A 12,131-nucleotide genomic window follows, 5' to 3' on the forward strand; every position below is an offset into this window, starting at 1 on the left:
CTAAAAGAATAAATATAGAAACTATAAAAGGAAGGTGGTGGATGTTGGTTTGAGGGGCAGGGCATGGTTGTTTAGGGTGGTTTTTTTGGTTGTGATTTTTTTTAACATCCAAAACATTTGGGAGCAGCAAAACGGTTGGTTCCAATGTATTCACTGTATGATTACACACAGTGAAGGAAGACAACCAGAAGCAAGGTGAAGGACTCTGCTGAATTAGGCTATCAGTGAAAATAATCTAGAAAAAATGGAGAAAGCAGATTTTATGCAAAAGTCAAACAGAACAATTTTGTAAAGCACACAGACACTGAGGTCTGAAAATGCAAGTTTGATGTGAAACAGGTTGTCAGTACATAAGAGTTGTGTACCTGTAATCCAGGATCTCCACATCACAACACTGAAGCTGAACTGTAYAGCCACTTAACCTTATTCAGAAGAATTCACATGACTTTTTCAGCCTCCAGACCTCACTCAAGATAAATACTTAACCCTTTAATTATGATATTGAAATCAGCTCAAAAACACAGGGGAGATTCAGCACAGACTCATGAATGCAACAATATGGAACTGCTTTGTGTTCTTTGTCTTCATTGCTCAGTGGTGACTCTAAGGGACGAAGAGTGATGTACCCTGTCAAGTTCAGTCACCAAAGTCAGTGACTGCTGTTGAGGAAGTGTCAAGAGAAGCAGCTTCCTGTACATCATCCTCAAACACCTAATGTTTCCAATGGAAAACATGGAAATTCTTAAACTTGGTCCTTTAGTCCCACGTTATTACACAACCACCCACATCACACACCAGGGTTTGTAATTTCACTAAAAGCAGCAAACAGACCACTAAARGCAGCATCTGACTTCCTAAATCACTTACAAATTTAGAAATACATTGGAAGTGCTCTCAGTATTCGCCAGCATTTACACAACCAGGAAACAACACTGCTAATAGCAGCAACATGATCAGGAGTCTGGCTTAAGGTTTAAACAGTAACACCTTTGTATGTGACAGTATAAAGAGAAGATTGGCCACTAAGGCATGTGACTTCAAGATTCAGCGCTCAGGCTAGGGAAAAGCACCCAAAAAAAAGAGATGTTAGATGGGCAAGAATTCAGTTGGCATTTTACAAGTGCCAGTTTTAATCTCTAGTGTTTGTCAAGYTTCAACCCAAGAAGTGTAGCTTGCAAAATGAATTTTGTTTTTTACCACAGAAACAAACAAAGGCTGATATAACAGAATTTGTACAAGAAGCAACAAAACCTCTTAGAACAGCAATACTTGACAAGAACATACGTTCTAAGACATGGGGTTTCTTTTATTAACTGTTAACCTGCTATTCTGTTCTGATAAGAGCTACGAATTTGATGAAAGAATGACAACTGGGCCTGTAAAGAAAAGAAGGTCGGAAGCTCCGAAAACAACTTGCTTTCTCTTGGAAATCCAAGAGGATGAAAAAAAATACATTTGGGTGAAGCCACTGAGGACATTTCCAGAGCTGCATGTTATACTGTTCTTYAAATCCCTGGTGACAAGAAGACATTTTAGACGAGCACTGGACAAATACATTAGGGGATTCAATTGTAAGATTTTGAGAAACAGTCTTCAGCTCTTTCAGACATTTCTGACTTGACAGTTTCTCTTGACAGAGACAACCACCCTATTCCCAAGATGGTGGGCTTTCACAAACTGCAGGACTTTATTTTTATACACCCCAGAAAAAAACTCCAAACCAAAACACAAAAACCCAACAAGTAAAGTAACTGTCATGTTCTTGTCACTACCCTACCATAATATCATTAACTCAAYATAAAGAAGATGGAAAACAAAGACATTTCAACAGCAACCTAGACACTTTACTTACAGGGTTTTTTTTTCTCTAATCAATATATCTGGACAAATCAAATTTACAAACTCTTCAAGTGGAAGAATTAGGYAGAAAAAGTGCTTATAGAGAAGACACTCACCCATACAAAAATAAAGACTTGGCTTCCAGATGTAAGGGGAAGTAGAATTTCAGTAAGTGATCATCAACATACAACGGGTTGCTTATTGCAAAAATACAAACCTCTTACATGTTTCCAACAGCACAGCAAAATGGTGGCACCGACACTTTTACAGGGCATCCTCAATCAAATTAGAGCAAAGGAACAGGAAATCTTTGCCTGCCATCATAATTGGCTGTTTTATTTTAAGCACACCTCCATCCATGAACTAGGTAACTAATATGAATGCATGGCACTGAAGCAGAAGATGCCCAAACATAAGCTACACATCTTCATTTCTACTACACCATAATATCTGGGTTTTGGCATCTAGCATTTTGGAAGCAGCAAGCTTTTTTTTTCACACTTGCTTTCCCCCCACCTTTCCTCAAAGCCATAAAAGCMACAGTAAGACTCAGGAGCTCTACAAAGACTACGGTAACAAGTAGGTGTCATCACTGCGCCAAAAAGATAAACAACAACAATGCTGATGCCCGGACTTTAATTCATTGCAACATCAGAAACTCTCTCAATAGGACACATGAAAGAGGCCAAGAGGTGTCCATCTGGTAGGAGCTGTAAGCCTCACCCAAGTACTTCCCATCGCGCTCCAAGGTAATTAACTACTGTCCTTGAAGACTGCCTGTAACTGTTCTCCAAGTCGAGAAAGAAGAAATAAATGATGATGGCCTATGTGTAGCCTTTTGGTTCAAAATTGCAATTAAAGAAGTATTTTAGTTGTTGACAACCTATCAACAAAAAACAATGTTTATGAAAGTAGCTTCTTCAACTATTAAACCATGATTACATAATTTCCATAGCAAAAAGCATAAGAAAGCAAAACTAACTACCTATGCATAACCTGCACACTATCATTCACGCAACAAAACAAGAAAAATCCTTTCAGCATATATCCTTAGCTTGATTAACTGATGAAAATACAAAGACACCTCGAATTGACAATTGTAAGAATATCTACCTGTACAGTATTTGGGCACAATGTGCTACTGTAACCAACTGCATAGAGAGAAGAGGAAAAACTCCAACATTCTTCTCAAAGGTGGATGGTGCACTCTCCAAGAAAAAAGAAAAAACTCTTTCRAATAAGTCTTCGCAGTTATTAGGACCACACTGCTGCGATTTCATATGCAGATGATGCTGTCAGGCTATACCAGCAACTATTTATGTAATGTGACAACAGCAATTCATCTAGSAGCCACTTCTGAAGTAATGAGTTTGTTGCATACATACATACAATTTGCTGAACTGATACTGATGATATGTGACTGTGCTGCACAGGTAAACTGTCCCTAAAAAACAGTCACAGCAATAATCTGAAGTGTTGAGTCTGTTTACCATGATGGGCTCCCTGGGAACTCCAGCTCTTATAACTGCACASTARTAAGTGCACAATTCCTGTCCTTAGAAATGTGTAATGTATATGTGGTATCCCCATTAAACTATCAATACAGATCTTGGATGAAAAGACTAAATTATCACCAGCAGCACATCTGTAAYAGAGGGAGAAGCACAAACAGCTAAGCCCTGAGACCATGCAGAATTCACAACAGAAGTATTCAGACAGATGTGTAACAGGGCAAAAGTAGATGCAATTTTGGTGAGCAACCTTCCAGCTGGCACATTCATTTATCTTATCCGTACAGACACGTCTGAGCAATTTCTTCAGCAAGGGTCTGCAACAACTTCAAATCAAGTAGCACCAACATTGAACTGCTCAGGAGTTACATCTTTCTTCTGACATTTAAGAGTAAGGAAGGGGAAAAAAGGCACTCAGGCACATGGAATAAACAGAAAAGCTACCAAATACTGGCTTCTGCCCTTGAAAGATTTCAGATGACTACTAGTTTCAAAGTTATTAGTTAACCATTTCAGCAACAAAATGGTGCCTATTACCAACCTGTTCCACAGATACATGAGACTAATGGACAGATCTATGACAGTGCACTGTGAGAGCCTGCAATTGTAGTGCTGAGTTCCAATCTTACATACAACACCATTTTAAAGGCAGAAGCTACTCACAAATCGGYATTCTTTCACTTTCTTAAAACATGCATGAAATTGCATGGTTTTGCTGATTTACATCAACTAAGAAGATGAATTCTTTTCTARAAAAATAAAGACAAGTTACCTAGTATTCATTTTGTGTGTCTGAAAACCTAAATAGGGATCAAGAACCAAACTAGTTGCTAGGTCATCATTTTCACAGAGTTCCTTGGCAGACATTCCAGAGGAAGGCACATAACGACTTTGACCCTCAAATCCTGAAGCACCGCTACCTGCAAATAAGAGAGCACAAATTAGATATCATTTAAGGGCCATTATAGAGCCCAGCTACATTTGGGGACAGACACAKAAAGGCTGGAGGCAAAAAATATAGAACAATTGAGGAAGATGATAAAATAMCTGAAGAAGCAGAAGCACAGTTAATTTTTCCCTTTTTCTTTTTTTCTTTTATGTAGTAGTCAAGGAACAAAGTATTTTAGGATSTTATTTTATGGATTTGTTTAATTAATTTTTGTTTTCTTCTCTCTTCCCTTCCTCAACTACAAGCATCTAGCCAGATGACACAGTTCAGTCAGGCCTACCTCTAAAATTTCTGACCTATAAACATGATGAAACAATGAAATTTGAAATCTGATACTTTAATTTGCATTTAATCCTTCATCCCAGACCAACAGAAAAAAAAATCCACATTCCTTAAAACCATTCCATAATGACTAGTGATGTAGTATGTGACTTCATTAAAAAATGGGGTTTACTTCTACAAGAGTATTCACTGAAAACTGGGCTACTACTTCAAATTATGTTATCCACTTCAAATCAATCTAGTTGTAACTTATTGCCCATCATACATTTTATAATTACAACAGTTGAAAATTAGTTTACACCCAGCTACTCTYACTTAGCTTCTAAGCTGATCTGAAGAGATATATATTCCTGAAGGGAGTTAACGCATCCAGAAAACACAGATCTAACTAATACTTCTGATGTTAGATCCATGCTGACTGCAGACCACCCTCATGAGTTAAGGGAAGACAGAAACCTGSCCTGCAAACTAGGAAGTGAATCACAGCATTAAGCAGCAGAAACTGGTACATACATCTGCTTGATCTTCTCTCAACTCCATTTTTGCCCGTCTTTGGATTTTCCTTTCCTGCATGTTGCAATTTGGTCTGCGCGTGGTCATTAGATGACTTGCTTCCACTTCTCCGGCCATTCACTACCATGTTCTTGGATTCTCCCAGCCACTTCATACCCACAGACAATCTGACTCAGTTGCATTTAGTCACTTTTCAAAAGGCTTGGAGAAGTGGATGAATTAATTTAGTTCCGATTCCTATTGGAAGTAAAACATAAACATTATTAGAACTTACTGGGAAACTTCCCAAGACACAGAGTTGAACAAATAATAGTAATACTCCAACAACAAAAACAATAGTATTAACAATAAAAGAGAACSCCAAAATGCCTCCCTCCCCCCMAAAAAAAGTGGGGAAAGGTGGAGGAAAGATGGCAATCTGCATTTGCATTAAGAAGAAAGAAAAGCTGTTCATTAGCATCAGTACACAGAAACATGAACAGGTGAAGTATTGTCCTGCAACTTGCAGCATCTGGCAGCAAGGATGCAATCCTAAAGCTGATAAATTGCTAATGACAATTCATTTTCAAGAGCTGAACATTGATATACCTGTATGAGCATACATACACATGGATAAACACACACAGAGTTGTGTGACTCCAAACCCAGAGTACTTTCAAATATATATATCATTRAGATTCTTTCTCCTAATGAATAAAACCCGTAATCTATTAAGAATGCTACAGCAAAGAAGAGCATTTTACAAGCATCCTCCAAGAASCAAAGACGAGCAGAGTTTGGAAAAAACTCAGCCAGAAAACAGACACTTCTGGAATGGGGTTAGGGGAAAGATTAACATCTTTATTTAAAAATCAGGGTTCAAAAAATTCTCAATGATGACCTAGAGGACCGAGGCTACTATTCTTACTGTTCCGTGTTACAAAACAAACCAGTCAAAACACACCTGGTTTAACGTGTCAGTAGTAAGTGGTATCACAAGTAGAATTGAAATTTTACAGTTCATAAATGTCTAGCAAAGCACATGCTAGTTTTTTCTCTACAGTATCAATGTCTTTTGCACAAATAATTACAAGAAGGCTAATAATGTTTTTGTACACAGTTGTGTCTCACAGTTGTAACTTTCATGAAAAAAAAATGATTTATACAATTATTTTACAATTGCATTTACACATTAGAAATTCATTCACTTGACTTTAATTCACCCTCCTCCCTACTGCTTCCTCACAAAGAAATAAATAGTGCTTTTCACTTTACTGTAATCATAAAAAGAACRTCAATGCTCTGCTCACAGCTGGTTACAGGCCATTGTAACACACATTTCAATCTGGAGGAAGAAAGTCACAACAAACTAACAGATGTTTGAAATGCTATCTTTTGTAGAAATCCTGCTTTTTATCAGGTAAGAGTAAATGACTAGATTTCTGTTAGACACCTATGTGATCCAGCTACCTAAAGAAACGTTTRTGGCCAGGTGATTTGTACTTAAGTTATAAAGATGCAGAAGATTGAGGCAATTTGGGAAACACAGTAAAAACACATGTATTGTGTATTAACAGATGCATTAGCTCAAATATCTTACTAGAACGGATCACCCAGAAATTGACAGTTTTAGAACTTTTTACAACAAAGTGTAACAGAATTGCACTGAGCAAAAGCTGGCTCACAACTGCATCAATATGAACAACTGAGATAGTTTCAGTGGATAAGGAATTTTCTTCCTGACAGTAAAAGAAGTTATTTTCTTTAACCTCAAGATTAACTGTACTCATTGCATCCAACTGTATGTAGACCCAGCCATTTTTACAAAGTACGTCAAAAAAAACCCTTGGAGAGGCGTTTCTTTTCTTCACAGAGCTTGCCTGATAATGTACACCTATAAACACACGATAATACAAATCTAAAACAAATACCAAATAAAAAATCAAAACCAACAGAATAACCCCCCTAAACTTTCTTCYGAAGTGTCCCACCCAAACTTCTCTCAGACCAGCCCTGTGATAACCTGCCATTGACTCTGCTGTAAACACTTAAATGACAAACCCACTCTTAAACTTCCCTTTTCCTACTTCTCAATCTATCATTTTACAGGTCTATAKACTTTAATTAAACTCCCATTCCCCCATGTTTTTGTAACATTGTTAATGAAAAGTATTAAACATAAACTACATTAAAGACTTGCCATGAAATCTAGTCTTGGTGTTTCTGTACCACCAGGACTGAACTCCACCCCTGTGCTGTAGCTCAAGAGCAGTTCAGGTGAACGAAGTTACCATCARGTCAGATTGTACATGACTCCTGCGTTGTATCCCGCAGTCTGGGGGAGAGTGCCTAATGTGGTACTTCCTGACAACTACACAAGCCACACTTCGGGCTGAAGGAAAGGCRTTCACAGAGAAGAAAACTCCTCTTTCGCAACTGCCATTTGGGGAGGGTGAGAGTACTGGCTGTGCTAACACTCTTCTGCTTAACCAACAACAATGACAAGGAAGGCACCATAGCAAAGGGAAGAGGCAATGTGGCCACTGAATGACACTCAAACTAAATTAAACATTAGGAAAAATACTTCATTCTATTCCAAAATAGAATGATTTCGACAGCAATCGAAGTCCTCCTCAAGCAGTATCAAGTCATTTAGCGAAGCACAGTAAAATTCTGGTCAAAAATCATTATTTTGTTTGGGCTCAACAGCCTAATGAGAAAGAAAACCTTTGTCTCTATCTACTGCTGCCTTTATTTTCTAGTATCAGCCAAATGACAAACATGAAGACTTCAAGTGTGCTTCTTCAGCCTCTATTCCATAGGACACAAGGCAATGGGCAAAAATGGACGCACAGAAGCTCCACCTGAATACAAAGAACTTCTTTACTGTGTGGGTGACTGAGCACTGGAACAGACTGCCCAGAGAAGGYGTGGAGTCTCCCTCACTGGAGAGACTCAGGATCTATCGGACACAATCSTATGCCATGTGCTCTGGGATAGTAGTGCTTAAGCAGGGAGGTTGGGCCAGAGGACCTACTGAGGGCCCATCCAACCTGACCCATTCCATGACTCTGTGATTCCTTCTCCTAATACCCAAACACTGCTTTTACGATAGGAAAGCAAAAAAAAAGCAGAAACAATGAACAGGATTCCTTTACCCATGTATATCAGAGCTACTAATGCCAACAGAGAACATGAGAGGGAGCAAGAGATGCCCCATTCACCACCACCACATGCTATTTAATAGATCTTCAGATGTGACTTGTTCTCACTACTTTCTACATCAGACTCATGCTGCCAAGTCCTTTAGGAACTGAGGGAGAAAAGGAAGGAGATGAACACTATTTTCCCATTCAAGAAAAAMCTCAAATATACCACTATATACTTTGAAACTCTTGCTGCCGAGCTCTGCCATCAAAACCTAACACCACCCATGGACCACTCAGGACTTCAGGCTCATCTGTAACTGTGAAGTTTACCAGCACAATTAGAGCTTCCAAGGGACCTTTTGTATTTCAGTATAAATGATGACACTGCTGGTTTAACCCTTTACTAATAACACCACTACTCTTCATAATTACACCACCTTTAGCAATTTTATTATGGTAGTTTGACAGGCATGTTTCCTCAAATGCCAAAATATAGCTCAACTGCATCTGGCACCTCCCACTGAGGTATCTAACATATCATTGCAACAGCACTCTTAAAAATGAAAACGCAAGTTTCATTTACGTGGTTCTAAATTTTTTAAACCTATTAACACTTTCTGAGCATCATYTGCACACCAGCAACATTCAGAATAACCATTCAACGACTGAATCATAAAAAGAATTAATGCAGACATCACCCAAGAATGTCCCAAAGCCAGAGCTACYTGGAAGTGTTTACCAGACTGATTAAACAGTGCCATTTGGATTTACATTACACTTGAAAAGCCCTAGTTCTTTCATACTGGGAAGCAGTAAATCTCTATGAATTTGAGTAAAGAAATTCATAAAACAGATCTCAAAAGTTAGTCTGAGCCTCCCAGAACTTGAGTCCTCATCTGTGAAAACCATCAATTCAGGAAAGTCTTGTTGTGGGGTGGAAAAACTGCATAAAACGACATCAATAAAACCCTAAACCATTGAAACACATCAGTACCTATAAGAAATTCAAGCATCATTTATTTTAGTATTCTACAACACTTTTTATTGCATCTATGCATTGATTACTTAAATACCTGTATTTATTATGGGGACAGCTTCTAACAGAGGCAATGGGTTTTATTCATCCTTCTCCAGGACACAGGCAAAGACACTAGGACCAGGAGGTTTTACTAACAGGCAGGGTCATCCTCCCCTTTCCCATGGTCTCAAGTATACAGACAAGCGAAGGACCTTCTTCTAAAATATACAGATTATTTAACGCAAGAACTCAAACACCTAAATTTTGGCTTGCCTTTCTTTTTAAATTAACAATAGCTGCACAAAAGTTTTCCTCAACAAGACAGTGATCTAAAGCAAATATAAGACATATAAAAAAAAAAAAAAAAACCCAAAACAACCAAACCACAAGATAAAAGATCCAGCCTCAGCTCTTCTGGAGAAATCAGAGATATCAAGTGAAAAGACAGAGGTTTCATTACTGATAGCCCTACAAAAAAGTAACAGATCTTTGAATTTGGAAAGCAGAACAAAACTACGCAACTAGTTTTCCTATGGGATCACCAGAATAAAAACAACTGATCAAAATCAGAGSTGAGTGAAAACCTGCACAGCTTTAAGGAGCTATTCAAAAGTCTCCAGTCTTATCTTGGTTACTTCCTTTGGGATGAACTGGTTCAGTTAACTGGACCCCCAGAAAAAAATACATTTTGAGTGTTTCTTTTCAGCTGTTTGGTACTGAGAACAAGCTCAGTGTGTAAATGGCTATGGATTAATAGTGGCGTAGGGAGGCTGTAAGACTGTGTCAAAACTGACTCAGGTTGTTCACACTGTTGCAGAACTGCAGCCCCAGGATGCAGGTCTGTGAGAGCACAACGGGATCCAAAACTGACCCAGACTCAGGCTCCAGTCTCTCACCAATAGCTCGGCCTCCACATTCCCCTTTTCTCCTGTGCAACCATGTGATTTTTGTATGTCAATTTGGATACTAATCCAAGCACAACATAGGCACAGAAGCAATCCAGTACCAGCACAAATGAGCGTCAGAGAGGGAATTACACTTCAGCTGCTYCTGCCCCTTCTCCCCTGCCCTGCCATGTCCTCCCCTGGGTGCTCTCTYAGGGTGAGGCTGAAGACAGCACCCCAAAGCCTGCGTGATCCCCCAAGTCACTGCAACAACTCCAGCATCTGGCAGGTGGTCAGAGACAATCGAAAAGCTCACTGCTTCCAGGASAGGGAGAACCTCCTTCCTCCCCCTTGCCAATTCACACAAACATTTCCACCAATTCTGATGCTCCATGGACCTCTCAGAGAGTAACTCAATTTTAACTCTGTGTGTGTGCAGCTATGTGACTTACAAAATTGAGTTACTCTCTGATGCTCCATGGACCTCTCAGAGAGTAACTCAATTTTAACTCTGTGTGTGTGCAGCTATGTGACTTACACAGGTTCAGTTCAGGGCAGCCCCACCATAGCCCGATCAAACAGTTCCAATGAAGACTCCAAACCAGTGTAACTCAAAAAGCAGCCCTGCTGCCTCCTTTCCTCCTTTCCCACTTCCACGCTATCCTCCATCTGTGCCAGCAAAACAAATGCAGAGCCAAGCACACGAATGATTCGGTCACCAAACCAGGGGTCATTAGGCTGAGCCCGGCTGGCTTGAACCACGAGTGGATGTTACACGACAAGGGCAACACACATGTGGTCAGGGAAGTGGTCACAAGTACTTAAGCTGGGGCTTCTTTGCATGCTCAAACACAGCTCTTACACTCACCATGCTAACTTGGGCAACTGTCTGTTGCCTTAAAGCATGTGCTGTTTGAAGTGAAGAGCATACTGGGAAGTGTAGTCCTGGAACAGGATAGTGCTAACAGCAAAAAAAAAAAAAAAAGGCATTCAAGAGCCCTAATCAGTCCTGTTACTGAGTATACAAGGATACATCATCCCACTCATTCATTCCATATGCAATACATTAAGCAGTTGCTTTAAATAAGTCTGATTTTCCAGTTTGTGAGCTCCAGTGGGTATAAAAGAGAGATGTCTGTGTCTATCTGGTCCTAAAAACAACCTGATACAGAAGCAATAAAATCCAACTTTTCAACCAAGTAAGCCTTGATTTCTGCACACATGGTTACTTGCAAGGAAGAAAGCTCAAAGAACTGAAATACTCAGTTGTAATGAAAATTGAAGCAGATGCATCCATTGCTATAGCAGTTAGATTATGGAAACAAGGCTCCATGAGAACTTTTCCTACAATACATTTTAACTTCATTGAATAAAACCTTCACTATAGTTAAACTATTTATAGTTAAATTTTTARTTATAGTGTATACTGTAGTGTTATAGTGTATTTATGGTTAAACTATTAAACACTCCGATSAGATTGCCATCTCCTATCAGAGAATCAATTAGGTTGGGGAAGATCTATGAGATCATCAAGTCCCATCTATGACTGAACACCACCCTGTCAACTAGACCACGGCATTAATTGCCACATCGAGTCGTTCCTTAAACACCTCCAGGGACGGTGACTCCACCACCTCCCTGAGCAGCTCATTCCAATGTCTAAACTCTCTCTGTGAAGAAATGCGTCCCGATGTCCGACCTAAACCTCCCCTGGTACAACTTAAGAATGTGCCGTCTCGTCCTGAGATGTGTTCCTCTGCACTGAATTCGATCAACAAGAAAACTCCATAAAGTTCTACACTTTAGGTTCTCACACTGCCTGTGACACACCCTGTCAAAACACCACGCACTCTTCCTCTCACTCACCGGTTTCCGAGAGTAACGTCTTAAAGGTAACTTCCCTTTAAAGTTTCAGATGCTGGACAAAGACGTGCCTTACCCCTTCCCTAATAGCGCGAACCCCCGACGAAAAATCACAAAAAAAAAAAAAAAAATCCAAAAAACCTT

The 12,131-nt window shown here is 39.4% G+C and overlaps 1 protein-coding gene across 3 annotated transcripts in view; it reads right to left on the bottom strand.

Annotated features, from left to right (window-relative positions):
• Nucleotides 1-12,131, bottom strand: part of KMT5B (lysine methyltransferase 5B) — a 28,246-nt gene that overhangs the window by 15,374 nt on the left and 741 nt on the right. For 2 of the 3 annotated variants that reach the window (XM_057371490.1, XM_057371487.1), the window contains exons 2-3: nt 5,095-5,331; nt 4,123-4,270 (exon numbers count right to left, since the gene is read on the bottom strand). In XM_057371490.1, coding sequence (XP_057227473.1) covers nt 4,123-4,270; nt 5,095-5,248 — 302 coding nt within the window. In that variant the 5' untranslated portion in view covers nt 5,249-5,331. Of the gene's footprint in view, nt 1-4,122; nt 4,271-5,094; nt 5,332-11,990; nt 12,059-12,131 lie in introns of those variants that run through there. The other variant, XM_057371488.1, reaches the window with a different exon arrangement.

Source organism: Malurus melanocephalus, unplaced genomic scaffold, assembly GCF_030028575.1.
Source record: "Malurus melanocephalus ecotype Western Australia unplaced genomic scaffold, MMel_1.1 scaffold_147, whole genome shotgun sequence".
Taxonomy (NCBI): Eukaryota; Metazoa; Chordata; class Aves; order Passeriformes; family Maluridae; genus Malurus; species Malurus melanocephalus.